This window comes from Theropithecus gelada, chromosome 4 (assembly GCF_003255815.1).
Source record: "Theropithecus gelada isolate Dixy chromosome 4, Tgel_1.0, whole genome shotgun sequence".
Classification (NCBI taxonomy): domain Eukaryota; kingdom Metazoa; phylum Chordata; class Mammalia; order Primates; family Cercopithecidae; genus Theropithecus; species Theropithecus gelada.
The window spans coordinates 131,473,375-131,494,228 of NC_037671.1; the positions used below are offsets into that span (position 1 = coordinate 131,473,375).

The window sequence follows — 20,854 nt, forward strand, 5'->3', positions numbered from 1 at the left end:
CTTCTCGGGGATGCGCTCAGCACCAGGGCACGGGGCACCCGCTCCTTCTTGGCTATTACTACTCTCCCTTCCCAGGGGACCCGATCGGCAGCTCTTTGACATCAGAGCGGGCTGGGGTTTTCTTTAAACACGCTTGATTTTTTTTTAAGAGTTATTACATCCACACACAGTTCAAAAATCAAATTATGAGAGGTATATAGTTAAGACTATCTGTTCAAAACAAAAGCAGCCTTTCAGGATTATTTGAGGGAACGAAGGGCAACACCCTTATTAGTGCCAGTACAAAACCTTCCTTCACACCCTGGATTCTGCCCTCTGTGCGTCCTGGTTGATTTTAACCTACATCCTAACACTTAGGGCAGCTTCCTTTCATCCTTCTTACAAATATAAAATCTCTTACCTTCTCAAATATTATTTGGCATTCCAAAATAAGGAAGTGTCATGGCTAAAACCAAATCAAAGGTAATTCTGACTGTGCCCCGCTCAGCCTCCACCTGACCTCAGAACCACTGGATCAGACCAGGTTTTCGTTTTCTTGTACATTCATTTGTTAACTAAAACACAATTTACCTACAGTGAAATGCTCAGGTCTGACACGTGTCGTTCGATCCATTTTGACAAAATTCATAACAAAGCAAAGAATTAGACCATGGTTTTTGTTTTAAAAGTGGTCCGCGATTTCAACCGAAGGGGGTTAGTTGAAAACGTTAATCCCCTTCCTCGGAGGAAGTTAACATGGACGCTGTGTGGGAAGCCGCGGATTACCTTGCAGGTAGTACTTGGTCTTGTCAGAGGTGCCGACTTTCCGGCTGAAGTGCTGATCGTCGGGCTTCACCTGGCAGATGTTGGCTCCAGAGCACGCCGGGTTTCTGGAGCTCGTGATGGAGGAAAGCTGGATCTCATACAGGTAGTTGTCCCCATTGGTCCTCATGTCCCCAGAGGCTCTGAACAGCCTGAAGAGACAGAAAAGACCAGAGTGACGTGGAAGTCCTTCAAGAAGGCATTCATGGCATAAACCCTCAGTCCTCAGAATCGCTGCAGGACCCCACGATGCTTCCTTTCCTGTGCTAGGGCAGCAGGTCTGTGACCCCACAGAGATTCTGAGGACGCCAGTTTCCATCTCAAGAGGCTCTCCCCAGCCAGTTCTGCCCTCTGAGTGCTAATCCACCTTCCTCAGGTGCTGTGTCCAGCACCACATGGCCCTCGCCCTGTCTGTGCACCTCGGCCACCGGCCCCCCAGAGCAGCCCCAGTACCACCGCTGAGAAACTTATTTTCCAAACACTGGTAAGCCCAGAAGATTCCTGCTTAAACATGTCAGAAGGCTTCAGCCTCAACCCCTGAGCTTATCATGAAGTGAGGGAGGAGGAGGGGGGATTTATTTTTACACTCACGAGAATTCACCATCTTTGGTGTTAAAACTTAATGGTTGAGTAATGCTTTTCCTCAGTTTAAGCAAAAGATGACGACGACTCCAGCAACAGTAACTAAAACACAGACCTATTTATCCTGCAGCGCTCCCCGATAGGGAAAGAGCTGCATTGCTGGTTTAATTTTGAACACATTTCATAGCTCAAAAGGAAAACGTTTTACTTACTTAAAATAAATATCTCCGAGGCTGAAGCTCTTGCCATTTATAGGGTTGGTGATGGTCCCATTCACCATCTGCACCTCCTGAGGCTTCACGGCGCAGGCAGCCCGGGAGTCCCAGCTGAAGTAGTAAGTGCAGCTGTCGATATCAAACCTAGGAGGAGGGAAGCACAGACTACGGTCACCTCCCCAGCCAGACACGAGGGAAGACTGCAAAACAGTGAACACCGCGCAGCCCCTGAAGCAGCTCACTGGCTTTCAGTCAAGGTGCTGCAAGACGTGGGCTGCGTCCCGAGGCCCCCACTCCCCGGGCTGCGCAGGTCTACGCAGAACTTCCTGACTCAACACTGACAGCAGCTCGGAGCAAGGACGGTTATTTCACTCACTTCTTTTCATCACCACAATGGATAGGGAAGATGACTGTGGTGCACACATCAGTAATGTGACAAAGCATGCAAGCATTCAATATAAATTCTTTAAAATTTGTAAACCACGCAACATTGAAAACCTGGAAAAATTTGCTCCTAGATTTTTAGGCTTCTCGGACTTATACATTCCTAAATCCTTTGGCAATTTCTGAGTCTTCCCTTTTCCAAACTGAACGTCTGGAAGGAATCAGTTCTGTTCACACACAGCAGCTCACATGCACCCTCTGCTGGCCAAGCTCTCCCTGGCACCAGACGCAATGTGGCCTGGAAAACCTGAACATAATCCAAGCACATCCCAGGTCCAGACGCAGGTCCCAGCTGCTTGAGGGTACCAGCCAGGCTGCTTGAACACCTTGGGTGGGACAAATCAACGCCCCTTTGTTCCTACTATGATATTCAAAGGTGGAGGCCAGTTAAATACTGCTCAGCCAGTGCTAAACCTAGTTCAAGAGACAAGCTAGCCCAGAGAAGTTGCACTGGTCTTGCAACAGTATCTCAGCACTGTATCCGGGGGTCTTCCCTGCCTGGAGCAGCCCTGCCCAATACAGCACAATCAATGGCTCTGGCCCTGACCTCCTAACACTCGGCCAAAACCTGCCCGTGAAAACCCCAAGGAGGAATTCCTCCAGTGTGCTCACTGCACAGTCCCGCGCTGAGCCCCCAGTCTCCTGACCTCTTGAATGCAGGTCTGCCCGCCGTCTTTGTACAGGTCAATTCTATCACGGAGGATGCGGTCTTATTTCCACCGCACGGATAACCTCTGGAGTACATGACAACCACCTTGTCACCTGAAACACACAAGCGATTGAACTGACATTATTTCTAGCACATTATAAAAAGCCTCAAGCAGGCGCGGTGGCTCACACCTGTCAATTCCAACACTTTGGGAGGCCAAGGCGGGCAGATCACTTGAAGTCAGGCGTTCAAGACCAGCCTGACCAACATGGTGAAACCCCATAAATACAAAAATTATTCAGGCACGATGGCAGGTGCCTATAATCCCAGTTACTCGGGAGGCTGAGGCAGGAGAATCGCTTGAACTCAGGAGGCAGAGGTTACAGTGAGCCAAGATCGAGATAGCACCATTGCACTCCAGCCTGGGCAACAAGAGCAAAGCTCCATCTCAAAAACAAAAACAAAAAAAACAAACAAATGAAGCTTCAAAGTTGGGAGTAAAAATCTGGTTTAAAGGCCAGGAAAAAATCAAGTTTTGGCTCCCTAAAGGTTTATCGACCTGTTCTTGCATTCTCATGCTCAGGGGTGGCCACCTGGCCTATTGCACAATTGCCACAGCCCAAGTCCTGGGGTCAAACCCAAACCCTCCTACTCCCACACTTTGTGGCCCTGGGTTGCTAAGCTTCTGAGCCTCGAGGGCCTTCCCTGCAGAACAGGACACTGTCCAAAGCGGGCAAGTCTCAGGCATGTATAGAAAGCGCCCGACAAACTCATGTGAACAGTGGGACCCTGGGTAATGGCAGCCTTCATTATTGCTCCAACTGTGTAAAATTTCTGTATCCTATTAGGTGCTTTCCTGACAGGTACCCTCATGTGAGCCTCCCAATAATAACACAGCAGGGAACAGAAAAAGTGAAAAGCCAGAAACAGAGACCAACTGTGGTTTTCTAGGGTCTTCTAGTTTTAAGTCAAGCACTGTCTTTTAAAAGTGACCCGTTAAAAGAAAAACCTGAACCCTCGAACCTGCAGGGTCTGAGAGAAAAGCGAGTATATGCTTTAAGCTGCAAGTATCACTGCGGCAGCGTGGCCGCCAGGTTCCAATTCTCAAGCCACCGCCAAGAGGCTGCTCGTGGCTGCCCAGGGGGCTGTTCTGGAAATGGTCCAGGCCCAGCCTGGCTGCATGGGCCGACGATGTCTCCAGGGCATGGCGCGGGGTGTCCAGGGCAAGCATGTGCCTTCCACCCCGATCACACACACACAGATTCTTCCAGGCAGGGGCACGCGGTGGAGGTAACACGGGCACAGTGCCCACTTCCCGTGTTTTCCAGAGGACACAGGCTGAGGTGCTGGGGGCTGCCGGATGGTGAGGTAGGAGGTGGGACTCTAGGCTCTCAGCCCTGCCCCAAATTCAAAGCTGCTCCAGCTGAATTTGTTTTAAATACTGGGCTTCTGTGTAAAATTTTGGAAGAAAGAATTCCACTATTTTGCAGAAAATTTTTAAAACTTCTGGCATATGGGATCAAACAAGCAACGACTTCAGGAGTGTAAACAGCCCATACCGATTGGGCAGGAGGCTCAACCTCCCCGCCTCAGGGGCCCAGTGTGTGGAACGGATGACGACACTGCCCCATGCAGCGCATGGGGATTAAACATATATTAAGCGCAGCTGCTTGAGACATGCTGGTTCCGGAAACAAAAAGTCTACCTCCCACCCCCACAGGGTCCATTCCCTAAGTGGACAATGGGGGCACCGTGGCTGTCCGCAGATGCTGCCTTGTTGGCGCCAAAGACTAAGAGCTCACTGGGTGCGTCAGACACCAGATTACTTCTCGTTCTAGTCAGCAGTGCTCAGGATGCCAAATGCCAGCCCCAGGAGAAAGCAAGAGCTCTTCCCGCCTGGCGAGGCCTGACTTGCAAAATGGTGCTCCCCAAATGGAGGTGGCCTGCAGGTCACCGCTGAGAAGTCAGACGATCTAGTTCCATGTCACTCCCTGTGTTCACTACTCTCTTTTGCTCCTTCTGCCTCAAGCTTTTAGTGAAGCCTTAAGTGTTTTAGTGATTGCAGTTGGCTGACATTGGGGAAAGACTAGTCGAATACCCGTATGTACTGCGACATGACAGGGGAGAGAGCCGCCCTCCACTACCTTCCCTCCTTCCCCCTCTGGGGCAGTGCGGGAGTGGCAGCGATCACGGACCTCCAAAGCGGTTAGGAGCCTCCCGGGGAGGGCAGGTCTCAGGCTGGCGGTCTGGGCGCCACTTCCTGTATATACGGCAGCTCTCCCTCCACTACCAACCTGCAGAGTCTGCGTGTGACTTTTATCAAGGGTGACAGTAGTTTTCTCGGAATTCTCTTTCTCCATCTCAACATCTCAAGCTAATCTGAAGCAGTCCTGTAGTTGAATCAGGACAACTCAGGAAACCCTACTCCAGCGTTAAGAGGCAACGGTGAATATTTTCCTTTACTGGTCCCTCCAACAAATCCTAATTGCTCTTAAGCTAAGAAACCTCTATTTTCCGCCTTTAAATAATGAAAGAAAACATCTTTCACTCACCAACCAACTACAAGATCAATTTCCCATTAAAAAGCATCGTTATTATTTTCAAAATTGTTAAGACAGTTTACCAAGATGTAGCCCTGAACTACCTGCACCAAGTCCTCATGCAATCGTCTGGCTTGCCTCAACAAACACGTGTGTCTATGTCAGTTTAGGCACTTGATCTACAGCTAGAACATAAACTTCAGAGGAACTCTGAACATTCTGAGACCTCCCCCTGGATAGACGCACTTTCCCGAGATAGCCAAACCCCTCTAAACACACAGACTGGGACCTGCAATCTCATATAATACAAAACGGCACTTATTTTAATGTTCCAGGAGAGCCAAAATGCCCGTGAGACAGTGACAGGCAATCACATCTGGAGGTTTCCACCAAAGCATATGCTCACTCTCGTTGCTATCCTGAGAACACCCTCACCTTCCCAGTTCAGATGCCGCTCCTTGAACCAAGGACCAGGACCCACAGGCCTTACCTATGACGTCCAGCTTCTGCGTGTGAACGAGTCCCAGGACCTGCACGTCACCAGTTGTGCTCCTTCTGCAAATGCTGGCCCTTTCAGAGCAGCCCAGGGGTCCTTTATATATTCTCTGGCACAGATTTATATAGTACCTAGAAAACGACCAAAGGGGCAAGAAACAGGCAAGCAAGTGACATCTCTGCCCTTGACACAGGAGGGCTCTTCACTTTACTTTCAGAGAAAGGTTCTGTAACTAAGGGCTCCATTCCATCACTGAATGTAGCTTTTCCAATTAAAAAAATAGGACAAAAGGAAGTCATCACTGAAGAAGGGAGCTTACCAGCCAGGCACACCCGGAGTGGAATATCCACACCTGCGGTCACGCTTAACACAGCGTGGCGTGGCAGAAAGAAGGGCTCTGGGGCTGGGAGAGGCAGGGGCTGGGATCCTGGCAAGTTTCCCACTTTACTTAGAGGCACTTAAACCCTCCGAGTCCATGCCCCTGTTCCTTGGTGATGCCTTGCCAGGAGCATCTGGCAAGGGGGCGCTCTCCACACAGAGTGGTCAGGACCATGGGCTGACCCCAGCCAGCAAAGCCTAAGGAGCTCCTGCCAAAGACCCAAGAAAGCCGACACACCTCCTACAACCTGAGCTACACACAAATGCAAATTGAGCCTGGCCTAACTCAGTGAGTCCAGGTTCTTCCAGTTCCGGAGGCTCCGTTTCCGGTCACCAAAGCTCCCGCTCCCACTCTGACCTCAGAATCACCCTCTGTGCCAGGTCTGACACTGCGGGCTGCTTCCAGGAGCAGCCACAGCTCAACCGCCATCAGCCTCACATGGGCGTGTATTCCCATCCTTAGAACCCCAAGAGCCAACCATCATCAAGCAGTCTGACATTCATCGGCTGAGGGTGTGGTGCTGCAGGCAGATGGGAAGGCACTCACGAGACTCCGTCGTGGACCAGGGACCAGGACCCGGTGAGAGAGGAGAGCAGCCGCAGGTCGTAGGTTTTGTGTTTCTGGATGAATTTGCACTCCATCTTCTTTGGAGGGCAAACAACTTTTGTTTTCCATTCAAATGTCACATCACACCCACGCACTTCACTGAAGACTTGTGGCCTCCCAATGTCCTCGTCTTCATCACACTTAAATATGATGCTGGATGTCCGGTGGCTGTTTGCTGGGGAGCAGAGGTGGGAGAACGTCAGACCAAGGCCTGCACCAGGGCACGTTCCCGCACCTCTTCCCCACGCTGCCTCAGGAGCACCTGCAGACTCCATCCGCCATCTGGCAATGCCCCACGTGCTGCCCTGGCCACATCTCATGTTGATTCACTCATGTGTATCCTGACTCCAAACAGATCCAGCTCCTTGGCACAGCCTTTCATCATACTTCTTAACCCCACAGCCCTAGGTAATTCCTCAGATGGGTGTTCAATATTTGACTAGTCTACTAATCACCAAAAAAATTAAGACAGCTGGGCACAATGGCTCATGCCTGTAATCCCAGCACTCTGGGAGGCCGAGGTGGGTGGATCACGAGGTCAGCAGTTCGAGACCAGCCTGACCAACATGGTGAAATCCCATCTCTACCAAAAATACAAAAAAATTAGCTGGGCAAGGTGGCAGGCGCCTGTAATCCCAGCTACTTGGCAGGCTGAGGCAGGAGAATCACTTGACCTGGGCAACAAAAGCAAAACTCCATCTCAAAAAAAAAAAAAAAATTAAGATAATAATACAATACCTACAAGTACTTGAAAACACAAGTGTGATTCAGAAAATAGGGAATAATGTTTTGTCAAAATAAGCCTCAAAATAAAGCTATAGTAATCCTTTGTAAATTTAACACCTTTGGTTCCTTAATACATCCCATTATGGTCCCTGGACATGTATGAAAATTAGTAATTTTTCATGCATTTCTTCCATCTCACGGTCCGTAGACACAAGTCACAGCAGTTGGCTCCTCTCATGAAACTTCCTGAGCACCACAGGGGCAAGGTGCTGAGTGTGGCTCACCAAGAAACCCCGCTCCACACGTGGGCTGCCACATGGCAGAAAGTCACTCAATGAGTCGCCTGGTTTACCGGAATTCTCACTAGCTTCAGAATCCTGAAGACCCACGGCAGACATTTATTTTGCTGAGGCATAATTTGAACCACCAGGGCTAAAACCTGGTATGCGGACACAAGGCCCTCTGGCTAGTGCGTGGGCCTAGCCAGCCACCCAGCACAGCATTTCAGGGCAGCTCTACTGCGGTCTGTAGATACGGTTACCCAGCAATCTCACAGAGCGATTCAAATGTTTCTCTGTGGGAAACGGCCCGAGTAAGAAAATATTTTATGCAAGAGAATTCCTGCCACTGACTGGCGCATCCACAAAGGTCTCAGTGTGAATCGAGCCTTGAGAGTATCAAGGCCCCAGGCCATGTGGGGATGCAGAGCCTTCCTACTCACAGTGTCTGCAGAAGCCCCACTCATGATCTCTGTCGTAGTCCGCAGTTGTGCTACACCACAGCTTTGCCCTGCTCTCTATGACACACTCCTCGTAGCTCTTCCCGTTGAATGTGAAGGGGAAGACACAGGGGATGCCTTCATCAGTTTCTAGAAAGAAGAAGAACATCTGAATAATCCACATTACCAGTGTGGCAGCTGTGCCTCACCAGGCACAGTCACCTAAGGATGCAGCAGGAGTCCCTAAGGAAGCTGCCCATCGTAAAGCACCTATGTGACAACTGGCATTCACCCACCAAAACTCACCAGGCAACTGAGAGAACACAGTGTGATTCACGCACCAGGGTTCACACCGGGGGTGTACAGAGGAACAGCTCACATTCACGCCCAAGGTTACACCACTCATAGGACCCTGGAGCTCCACTCCTCAGCTTCTTTCTGCTGCTATGTCTAATTTCTAGTTTACTGTGAGCTTGAAGTTTACCTCATTGCAAATATTTACCTGGAGGGCAACGATCACCATTCACATAACTTAAAACGACAGCTTCATCCTGGTGCCGGTAATCCAGTTTCATTGACTGCAGCCGTCCAAAGGATGCCCCCTTGGTGCCCGAGAGCAGACAGACTCCTCCATCCTTACAGCCTCCTTGTTCTGGCCCGGCCGCAGCGGTGCACACCCCAACGCTGTAGGTGCGTGAGTCTCGAGTCACCTGGACAAACACCACGCGTGGCCGTCAGCAAGGTGGCAGCACCCAGGTCTCAAGGTGAAGAGAGAACCATTACTGCAGCTGGTGCCGGAGGCAGGTTCATGCAGAAGAGCAGAGACTCCTCTGTGTGCATCAGAGCCACGCAATCGCCTTGGCCCTCGGTTTTCCCTGGGAGGCCTCCCCCAACCCCTAGGCCCAGCTTGCTTGCTCCTTCTGCTTCCTGCCGGGGACCTCAGCCACCCCCTCAGCCAGTCACTGCCCTGGCTGTTGTCTCGTCACAGCCCAGTGGGAAGGGACCCAGCGGGGAGCCTCAGGCTCACCCCACCTCCCTCACCTGTGTAATAAGGTGCTGTGCAGGCCAAGTGAGTGAATGAGCAGAGCCGACACTGCACGCTGAAGCGTGGACCTGACTCTCCTGGCCCACCCAGTGCCCAGAAGGCTCACACCTGCTGCAAACCTGTCGGGAGGACCTGTACCTAGGCAGAGGGCTCCATCACAGGAGCCAGGGTGTTGGCACCTGGGCCCAAAACTCCAAGCTCATCACTCACCAGCTGCTATGCCACAGCAGGTGCTGGGGTTCCATACCCCAGTCCAGGCACTGGCATGGTAACGCCTAGATATCGAGGCTTAGGGAGCTAGGGGCCCCCAGGCACCAGCGACTACGACACCACCTCAGTAAGACCAACAGCCCACAGACCTAGCATAGGCCGCTCTGGGATGGCATGGAGGCACATGCCCAAGTGCCTCTCAATTCCAAGGCACCTCCTACCTCCCTCCACCCACAGCTGCCACAATCAGCAAACAACTGCCTTGATCGTCTTTAGCCAGGTTGGAAGAATTAAATCCCCGTAGATTTCAGCCACCCGAGAGCTGGCCCTGCCCCCATGGATACCTTACATTCATGTCTCCAGGCTGCCCCACCTGCTCTCTGTCTGATACAAAGGGTCTCACTACCCACCTCATGAGGTTACCTGATCCTCAAAAAGCCTTAAGTGCAGAGTCATGAGGTACAACGCAAGTGTCAGCTGTGCTGAGTTGGCCACACAATCCAGGAACCTTCCTGAGACCTGGCATGCCCTACGAGAGCCCCCAGATGCTGCCCAGTGGCCACACACACCCTCTCAGCTCACAGCTACCACATTATCCAAAACACTCCGGGCAGCCTCACAGCAGCTGGTATACCTGCGCCAGCACGCCCAGGGTGAACACATTACCTTAAAGGTGCTCGTGGAGAGGCTGGACAAGTTGAAGCTGTAGAGGAGCTGCTCATCCGTCAGGGCACAGCCCTCCGTCCTCACTTCATCAGGACAGACGACCGGAGTCTCCCATTCGAACACAAAGTCGCACTCGCTGGTCCTTAACAGCTTAGGTGTTCCCTATCGCCAGGAAGAGCATGGGTCTTAAAAACCCCATGGCACAGGGATAGATAGCAGTGACACACCACGCCCCTACAGGGGCTGCGCGTAACCCATAGCGGCCTCTCAGAGAGAAGGGACGCTGGACAACAGCAGCTGAAAGACCCAATGCCATCTTCAAGGCACAGACATCACCTCGCCCCTGCCCCCCACATATCCCGGGAGCTCCCTGGCTGAATCCAGGTCTCATCTCCTACTTAAGAGAGAAAGCCTCAATGTTCTCTGCTACAGGTTCAAAGGAAGAAAGGGGGAGGACTTAAATGTCACGAGAGAGGTCTGTGAAACTGACACTCTGCCTCGCAAGTGCTCCAATCCACTGTCTCTACACACGGGAGACATTTATTCAAGGGGCAAGATGCCACGTGGCCAGATATTCCATAGGCCAAGTATTCTTGAATCACTTTATTTATTCCCTCCCTCATTCAACAGCAACAAAAAAAAAGATGAGGCAGCTCTCAGGAATCCCGTTTGTAATTAATGTTAAGCATCTTTTTCCCTATGATTCAGTGGTAAAAGTACTTCCATTGAAAATGAAAACTGCTGGGGAGGAAAAATCTTCTAAAAATCTTTCTGGGACACCAGAAGACACATTCAGCATAAGATGCCTCATTTCTAAAATCAAGTAAACACTAATCACTCTCAATGTGCGGCTGCTGAGAATTAACTAAAATCACATTAGCTAATTTGATTTGTCAAGTTGGCAGCAGTGTCAAAGCAAGGCATAGTTTCACACTCTTTAGCTGGTGGTGTGAGATAACAGAGCATCACTCATGATGAGGTGGGTCTTAGAAGTGAAGACTGTCCTTTAAAGAATGAAGAACTTAAAGCCCCCCTCAAGGCAAAGTCCACGTTGCCCCATGCTGTGTGCATCTGCAGAGGCATACAGACACCCCTATATAAATATGCAGATACGCTTATAAACAGATGAAATGAGTGGGCTGAATACAGCTCTGCCTTTCTTTACTAACTAGGACTGTCATTACACTCTAAGATTCATGAACAGGGACACATCCAAGGGCTCTGAGGTGTTCTGAGTCCCTATGGAATAGACCCAAACAGCAGGACTGTTTTCTTCTCCTTCTCAAATACTGTCTCTCCTACTGGCCAGACGGCTGCCAGGTCACTTTCTGTCACTGTCAGCACACCCATGTCTAACAGTCCCTTTACAAACCTGCTCCAGGCCCAAACATCATTAGGATATCTTTATCAGAATTACAAGACACCCAACAGATCCCAGTCCATCAACTGAACTCCTAGGGGTCATATGAGCCTTGGAATCCATCATCTTTATTAGGATTTTAAGAGGCAATTCTCACACCCCCAGAGCCTGTGATCAAGCATATTAATACTTCTGTAGCTAGACGTATCAATATCCACATTAGGTGGGACAAACCCACACCACGAATAGCCTCAGTCCATTCATGTCAAAGGAGCCCCAAGTTTTCAGAGCTTCACAGATTTCAGAAGCGCAGATGAGAGGCTGCGGCGCTCTGTTCCTGGGGCAAAGAGCTGTTCCCCTGTGCAACTCATTATAATGGAAGCTGGTATTCTTTTTTTAATGCACATAAAATGGAAGTCAATACCTCCTTATAAGTAAAAGGTGCCACTTTGTTGTAGTTATTCTAATTCCAGGGGTCTTTTGTTACTTGTGAACTTCTGGGCTATGTCCTGAATGACTACAGCTGCCCAAATGTCTTTCTGACTTCCCAGTTAGAATAAAATCAGTAATTGTTAAAGTAAAAACAAAAGTTATGACACTTTTATGCATCAGCACTCAAAGCTGAATGTCATTTCTATACTTGTGTTCTATGTTTTTAAATTACAGCAAGCTTCTGTATGCTATTAACTGCGGGGAGCTCACTCAGCCTTCAATTAGTGGTTTAAATTATTCAGACACACTACTAGCGTACCTTCTTATCCAAGGCAGTCATTTTGAATAAGAGTATCCTTGGACCTGATATGCACTTTCTGGTTGTCTAGCCTTGGCTCACTAATCCAGTTAAGCGTCTAGATCATCACAGGCCCACACTTACCATGCTCACGCCTCTCTTACAGTGAAACGCGATGAGCGAGGTGTAGTTGAAATGCTTGTCCGCTAAGCAAGGAGTACTGCTTTCAAAATTCAAGTAAATCTCATTTGCTACCGGATTGAGTATTGGTGGTCCTGCGACCCGGCCGATATCCTAAACAAGGAGCAAGGGCAAAGAGTATCTTAGGAAATTAGCCGTTCCCTAGGAGAGTGGAATTAAGAACTGATACAGAATTGCAAAAACCAGGCCTCACAGGTTCTGAGAATGAGCAGCATCTAAAGAAGCTGGGTTTATACCAACTCCAGTGAGAAGGCTTGACAGATGCTACGTAACCTCCTTATGTCAGTGGCTATCGTTTTGATCCTAAGGTTAGTTCTAAGGTTGGTTCTATTGATAGGTATCTTCAATTTTCAAAGATCCTAAGCAATAGGAATCTCTCTCTCCAGTCACATCAAGGATACTACAGAGTCCTCCCATCACCTGCTGAGGGAAGGCCGGAACCTGAAAAACCTCCAAGGATGCTACACAGTCCTCCCACCGCCTGACAGGGGAAGGCCAGAACCTCCATGCTGACCTGCCACCCTCACTGCCCAGTGCTGCTCTGGGACTGCCCACTGACGTGGCCCAGCAGTACCCATTGGCTATGCCCTTGGGAGAGAGGACAGGTGGTGTTCACTGTTCATTTTCATTGCTTAGCACAGCACCTGGCGACACAGTGGCTGCCCAACAGATATTTTCGAGTGAATAAACAAATAAGCGAAAGACCAGTCTGAGTATTATGAGAAAAAAAGCCTTTTTTTATTTTTAAAAAGTAAATAAAGGCAAATGGCCAGGAATGGTGGATGTGATGAATGTGTGTATCCGTGGGCGTGTGCGCACGTGGGTGTGTGTGTAAGCAGCCTCCCCATGACTTTGTTCTCAGCTACAATGCTCTTCATTCACCACTGTGGGGCATGTTCAGACCACGTGGCACCACACCTTCTCCAGTCAAAGAACTTTCTACACCTTTTAACATTTGACAGCCGGTGGCCAGGCAGATCGGACCCCTGAGGAAATGATCCCCGATCGAGGATCCCCGGTCTGCGCTGTCAGAAAGGACACTACCAAAGAGTTTCCTGGGGAGACTCAGCTTATCCAGGCCTCTGTCTCACACAGAGCTGGAGCTGTCCTAATTCACACTGTGGCCGATCTCCTTACTCACTCCTGACATCTCCCCGTATCACTGCCACATATAATGTCCATCTTTTAAAGGGCATCCAGATATTTTACAATATATTTTACATCCTTAAAGCATAATAGATGATACAGATAGAAATACAGATGACTTATGAGACACATTCAAGTATGAAAACATACCAAGGATTTGACAAAATATGAATATAACTCACGGAGACAATTTTTAAAGACCCAAATTTCCATTAAAACATGCTAGCAAGCCGGGCACTATGGCTCATGCCTGTAATCCCAGCACTTTAGGAGGATCACTTAAGGCCAGGAGCCTGAGGCCAGCCTTGCTGGGCGACATAGCAATACTCCCATCTCTACAAAATAATTTTTTAATGCATAAAACCAAAGCTTTCAAGGCAAAATATTTAGCTATTAGCAAACGTACTCTTGCCCTTAATTATTAACTCCTCGCCAAAGAAACTGTTCGCATTTCACACGTGTTTTAACTGCAGAAGACAAGGCATTTCATACAAAGAAACCAGGCTAGGCCAATGTGCTTTCCTGTCACTTTACCTAAAAACTTCTTGATTTGGGTCAACCCTGAGGCTCATGACAGGTAGAGTCCCTATACACATATTCATGTTATCTCCCATGCTCAACGACTGGCTACCATCATCAGCTGATAGTTCAACGTGCAAACCTTTAATCTTCCTGTAGTGGACCCAGAACACACATAGTTCCACTTACTTTCTCCATTTTTTTATGCTTGAGCAACTCTCCACTTAAGGCAAGAAACAATGCAAAGGTTATCACTAAAACTCTTGCAAAAATTATCTCCATCCTTGGATTTGTCATACTTACTATGGGGGGACCATCAATAGGAACTTTGCACACAGCGGCTCCAGCAGGACAAGGCACTCCGTGCATGGGATTTAGTGGCTGACAAATATTGATGTAGAAATCAGGGTTGGTATCGGAGGCGTCATCCTCACTCTCATCATAAGCCTCGTAACCACCCGTGCGATGAATGAGAGGAGACAAGTCAACAATAGAGCTTCCATTCCTCACGGAACATTCCGTCTGTTAAGTAGGAAAGACTGCTTTGAGTCTACAAAAAAATTTTCCTAATCACCACTAGGTCACCCATACGAATTTAAAAGCTGAATAACAACGACAAAAAAAGAAAGATGTCAAAATGCTTCATTACATAGCACTGGGCACTTCCAGTCAACTTTATTACTGGGGCGATCAGGAGTGCACAGGTCAGCTGGGCATCTATTAGTGGGCAAATGAAGCTCATGAAAGGGCCCGGGTGCAGCTGGGCACTGGACATGCACTTCTCCAGTGCCCATTTGAAAACTCACCGCTTGCTCGCAGGCCAGTGGCGTGTGCCAAGAGAAGAAGAGAGTGCACGTCTGCTTGTCCAGGGAGATAAGCATGGGCCTATTGGTTGGCCCAGCCTCAGGCCTGCACACGAAACTGATCACGCTCTTATAGCTCAGGCCGGATTTGGAGGGACAAGGGGACCCGTCCTTGTACACCAGCTGCAGGACCTGGTCCACATATCTCAGCCTCTTGCTGGCCTTGCCCACGCTGATCCTGGTCTGTCCAAAGCAGGCCCCTGCACCACGAGGGAAAGGCGGAGAAAATACAATCACAGACTCAATGGCCAATTTTCTGATGAGAACTTTCTGCAAATCAGGACCATCAATTTCATAGCCAGCACTTGTAACTTCAAGTGTCCAATCTGGCTTTAACCATTGTTTTACATTGAATGTTCATTCCGTCACACGGCCATGTGTCCCCCACATGGGCTGACTGCTGCAGGAGACGGAAGCGTCTCAGCTTCCTGGCTCTGCTCATCCTTTTTGCCATCGGCATGCAAAGAGGCCGAGGACAACCCCGGAGGACAGGAGAGTCAGACAGCACATGAGAGAACATAGCACTCACCCACGCCAGGAGGGCAGTTTTCATTCTCCCCACAGATGCTCATGTAGACCAGCCCCTTCTCGCTGTAAGCAGCTGTGAATCCCGCCCTTCCACTTAAGGAGGTCAGATCAAACAGGTGTCCTGAAGGGTGGAAGAAGATGGGGACACAGTGACTTCAGGGAGCTTAGATTTGGGAGGCTCATCATCGGCGAGCTCATGTGCAGATTATGCCAGCATTGGGACTTCTGACTTCTCACACGACCCCTGTCCTAAATCCTCCACCAACAGCCAGGCTGTATCATGAGACTGTCAGTCCCATGATCCATGAGATGTCCCATCTTTAGCTGAAAAGATCGTGGCTCACAGCACCCTCTGCTGGGCCATACCACAGCAGCCACTAAGATTCCCATGGGCATGGGGAGAGGCTGCCAGCGCACCTCTTGCTGCCAACGGACTGTGCCTGTGCCTTTCTGGGTGCGCAGCACAAGGGCAGGTGGGACACTCCCGGCAATCCACTATGCTGACGCTGAAAGGCAGCCAGGGGCCAGCTCTAGCCTGCCCTGGTGAGCCTAGAGCTGCTGGGCTGACACAGTCAGTAACCCCAGCCAGGAGCACCTCTCACACCAGGAGAGCGACAGGGGAGATGGATTCTCTGAGGGAACATTCTCTCCTCCACTGAAGGAGAGCCAGGAGAACACATAGCGGCCCATCCGGAGAAAGGCCAAACACACCTACACACCACGACACCTCTGCCCAGGGCGCCTGCTGCCCACAGCTTCTCCTTAGGTCTCTCCCCTGATGAGCTGGGTTTGGTGAGGGCACCGTCTCTCACCTGCGCTGGGGTTAGCGACTGGCACCTCTCACCTGTGCTTGGGTTGGTGACCTGGCAGTCATCATGCTCATTGTTCTGCACAGGACAGGCTGTGGCCGTGGGCCAGGCGAAGGTGTACTCACAGTCCTCCACGGCGCTGATGAACATGGGCCTGGAGTTCTACAACAAAGCACAGACAGGTCCTGAAGGGATCACGCAAAAATTCCACGTCTATCATGATTTCAACTTAAGTTTCTCTGAAAAACTCCACAGCATGTGACATTTCTGTCTCCATGTGCCTGTGGGATGAGGCGCAGACTGGGAAAAGCAAAGGGTCAGAATGTGTCCTGAGCTGCCATCATGGGCTTCCCCTGCAGGTAAGTGAAACACCCATAGGCAACAACCCACTTAGGGGACCAGGAAGGTCCCTCAGGCTGAGGAACAGGACAGGGGTTGGGGACAGGCGTGCAAAGAATGCTGGAAGGGCTACCGGGAGACACAAATATGGCAATCACTGATAAAATTCTAAAAACCAAATCAGGTAAAATCCATTATCACAGTCAAAACAAAAAGATCCACCAAGAGAACTAGCCGATTCTACGCATCCTCCCACTGGCCCCAGCCAAGGCTTACGCTGCTCATCCCAAAACACTTCATGTCCACTGCAGAGCTGGCCTGATGAGTTCAGCAGCACCTTCCTTCCCAGGTAAACCCCATGATTCCTGCTGGGCACCCTGATAAGCCACACTGCAGTCCAGCCTCCCAGGCCCTGGCACAAGGGCCTCCACATACCCTTCACCCTTCCCTCCCAGCCACCTGGATCCTGGGCACAGGGGCCCCCACATACCACCCTCATCCTTCCCTCCCAGCCTCCTGGGTCCTGGGCACAGGGCCCCCACACACCCCTCACTCTTCCCCCCCAAGCCTCCTGGGTCCTGGGCGCAGAGACCCCACATGGCCCTCAACTTTCCCTCCTAGCCTCCCGGGTCCTGGGCACTGGGGCCCCCACACAGCCCTCACCCTTCCCTCCCAGCCTCCTGGGTCCTAGGCACAGGGGCCCCCACAGAGCCCTCACCCTTCCCTCCCAGCCTCCTGGGTCCTGGGCACAGGGGCCCCCACACAACACCCTCATCCTTCCCTCCCAGCCTCCTGGGATCTGGACATGGGGAACCTCACACACCACCCTCACCCTTCCCTCCCAGCCTTCTGGGCCCTGGGCACAGGGGCCCCATACAACCTCTCACCTTTGTCCCCTACACGTGGGCAGCCCTTTTGTCCTCGGCTTTGAGCCTCTCAGATCAGAGAGGAGAATGCTCAGGGGCCCCAGCAGCTCATGAGTCTGGGCTAAGCCTCTGCACAATCTTTCCAGGAGGAAACTTCCCTGCCGCTCCAGGCAAGAGGGCAGGCCTGAAGCTCCTGGAGCGCTCCCATCCCAAGCTCTTCTACTACTGCTGCCCACCCTGGAGAGCATGGGGCGAGCCACCCCGACACCCAGCGGGCTGGTCCTGCCCAAGTTAATGCCCAACTCGGCCACCAAGCTCGTCGTGCACGCTAGCACTGGGGCTCACCACAATCATACACACAGAGAAACCAGCGTGCCGTCGACACCTGCTGACGTGCATGCCAAACAAGGGAAGAACTGATCACAGGCACTCATGCTCACTGACTGTGCACCTCCCGTGTATCAGAAATGACACCTGGCACTTCCTACCTCTTCTCTCGAAACCCCGCAACGGGCAAGACAAGTATACCTCATGTTATGAATGAGGGAGCAGTGCACACTACCTGAGTAATTAACCAAGTTACGCGGCTGGGAAGTGGCAGCGCTACCTGTGACCTGGGCCCAACCAACCTTCTCGTGCTTCCCAACCTGCCGCCGTGAAGACAAAGGGCATGTAGTCAAACAACAGTCTCCCCCACAGCCTTCGCGGGGTCTGAGTCCAACTCTGAAGAGAACCAATTCTGAGTCAGGAACTGCCAGGCAAGCTTCTAAGGAGCCAGACAGCATGAGGGTTCCCCAGACTGCAGGCCGCAGCCACGCTGTTTCCCCAGCCTCTGGTAAGGGTGCATCATCCCAGGCTCTAGAACTCACGTCCCAAGGCAGATGAGGACGTGGGGCTCACCGCCCTGCACAGGGGCCCAAATCCCAAAGCTGCAACAGCAGAAGGCGCAGGAACAGTCCCTTACCACCTGGTTCTCGTTGCAGGTGAATCGGATGGTGGTTGACTTTTTCCGAATCCCGTCTGGACATAAGTCGCCATCGACGTATTTCAGGACAATTACGCCATCTCTCCACTGAGGTCCGTCCCTTACCCTGCCGAGGTTCACGGGCTTGGAGCTACCCAGCAGACACGCGGCTGCTTCTGGAGGGCATGGCTCTGCAACACCAGACACAAGAAAGGGTTGCCTTTCGTGACTCCCCAGGCTAGAACAGAACTTCATCAGGCAAGAAATGTCACACATGCTGCAGAACTTCATACACTTTCTAAGAGTCACTCCAAAATACCTGCTATTTCTTTCACATAAGTCAGATGACAATGACATCACGTTACTTCTCACTCACTTACATGCTGTTCTGTCACAGATGGACTGGGGCAGGTGGGTGTGAGGTGTAGAGGGATAGCTAGGCTGTAGCAGCCGAAATTCTTTCTGAACCCCATACAGGATGAAGCTCAAATTCCCAAATTAAGCCAGAGGAACATTTTAAATGGCCTACATCCACGCACCTTCTTTATTCAAGAAGAGACCAAGAATTCTGCCTGTTTCCCAGTCCCTAAAATGCCTGTGCCATGTGCCCTGGGTGAAGAACTAGTCCCACGCCACAGGGGTAGAGCCGCTGTGTCGAAGTCTGCATGGCACAACACAGCAAGGGGAAGCGGAACCACAGCCTCAAACCACGCAGAGGATGGAACCACCTGCTGCAGCTAAAAATAGCCACACCCGGCCAGGCGCGGTGGCTCACGTCTGTAATCCCAGCACTTTGGGAGGCCAAGGCGGGCGGATCACGAGGTCAGGAGATCGAGACCATCCTGGCTAACACGGTGAAACCCCGTCTCTACTAAAAATACAAAAAATTAGCCGGGCGCAGTGGCGGGCGCCTGTAGTCCCAGCCACTCAGGAGGCTGAGGCAGGAGAATGGCGTGAACCTGGGAGGCAGAGCTTTCAGTGAGCCGAGACTGCGCCACTGCACTCCAGCCTGGGCGACAGAGTGAGACTCTGTCTCAAAAAAAACCCAAAAAAATAGCCACACCCCCTTTGAGGTGAACCACCCAAGATGCAGGCAGGGCTGTATGAAATGCCACGAACATGGGATGACTTTCATCTTCAGGATTCCAAGGGGCCATGATTGGTACCAAGATCCCTGGAGGTGCCCTTGGTTTCCCATGTACAGCTGACATCCAGTCTCAGCCAAGCACTGCAGGTTTGGGTGAGCTGTCCCTGCATCACAAAAGGACTGACTATACAACTCTCAGCGTAACACAGGCATACACCAGGACCTCCACATCACACCCCCCATCTCCTACCTGCTAAGAAGGATTCCTCACCATGGTTATTACTTCTATCTATTATACCTCCGTCTCCTCATGTTCAGAAAGGGTTATCATGTTCCCAGCAGTCCTCAGCACTGATTTATCCTGGGCCATACTAGGGATCAATTGTTAAGACCCTTAAATCATTCTTCGTCCTGCTGCTTCTTGGCCAAACCACGTCCATGCTGCAGAGAGTAAAGTGCCTCCAAAGAATCCCCATCCTACTTGATTTTCCCCGATAAACTCATGACAAGCCACCACCCCATGAAGAGGCCCTCTCTCGCCAGTGGCAGCCTTCGATACACTCACTACAACCACCACCCCACGAGGAAGCCCTCTCTCACCAGTGCCGGCGTTCGATACACTCACTACAACCCAACCACCACCCACGAGGAGGCCCTCTCTCACCAGTGCCAGCCTTCGATACACTCACTACAACCACCACCCACGAGGAGGCCCTCTCTCACCAGTGCCGGCCTGTGATACACTCACTACAACCACCACCCACGAGGAGGCCCTCTCTCACCAGTGCTGGCCTTCGATACACTCACTACAACCACCACCCACGAGGAGGCCCTCTCTCACCAGTGCTGGCCTGTGATACACTCACTACAACCACCACCCACGAGGAGGCCCTCTCTCACCAGTGCCAGCCTTCGATACGCTCACTACAACCACCACCCCACGAGGAGGCCCTCTCTCACCAGTGCCACCATGCGGGGCCAGAGACTTGCAGACATTGATGAGGTAGTGCTCCGGGTCTCCCGTCGCAGTGATGGCTTCCCAGTTCTCACTGTACCTTGACAGGGATGAGAGGTCGAAGGAGTTGCCAGTTCCATCTCTGAAAAGAAGACAACCCTGCAGTTAGTGAGGCTTGGTCGTATTCTAGTTAAACACCGGGTACTCTGTCTAGAAAGGTTCAAGTATTCAGGCATAGTCTAAGCCTGACAGAACTTTAGACCCGACTTCTCTCTCTCTCTCTCTCTCTCTCTCTCTCTTTCTCTCTCACACACACACACACACACACACCCCATCAGAATCAGCAACAACATAACTTTCCTGAACATAATAGTTCAGGAAACTATTAGGCTCACTTAAAAAAAAATTTT

The 20,854-nt window shown here is 51.0% G+C and overlaps 1 protein-coding gene across 1 annotated transcript in view; it reads right to left on the reverse strand.

The window, feature by feature from the left end:
- Nucleotides 1-20,854, reverse strand: part of IGF2R (insulin like growth factor 2 receptor) — a 131,478-nt gene that overhangs the window by 14,394 nt on the left and 96,230 nt on the right. The window contains exons 30-44 of the mRNA XM_025381933.1: nt 20,450-20,586; nt 18,403-18,593; nt 16,269-16,395; nt 15,426-15,545; nt 14,840-15,096; nt 14,337-14,555; nt 12,312-12,461; nt 10,078-10,239; nt 8,659-8,866; nt 8,160-8,306; nt 6,653-6,887; nt 5,722-5,858; nt 2,690-2,804; nt 1,596-1,742; nt 766-953 (exon numbers count right to left, since the gene is read on the reverse strand). Of these exons, the coding sequence (XP_025237718.1) occupies nt 766-953; nt 1,596-1,742; nt 2,690-2,804; nt 5,722-5,858; nt 6,653-6,887; nt 8,160-8,306; nt 8,659-8,866; nt 10,078-10,239; nt 12,312-12,461; nt 14,337-14,555; nt 14,840-15,096; nt 15,426-15,545; nt 16,269-16,395; nt 18,403-18,593; nt 20,450-20,586 (2,540 nt within the window). The remainder of the gene's footprint in view (nt 1-765; nt 954-1,595; nt 1,743-2,689; nt 2,805-5,721; nt 5,859-6,652; nt 6,888-8,159; nt 8,307-8,658; nt 8,867-10,077; nt 10,240-12,311; nt 12,462-14,336; nt 14,556-14,839; nt 15,097-15,425; nt 15,546-16,268; nt 16,396-18,402; nt 18,594-20,449; nt 20,587-20,854) is intronic.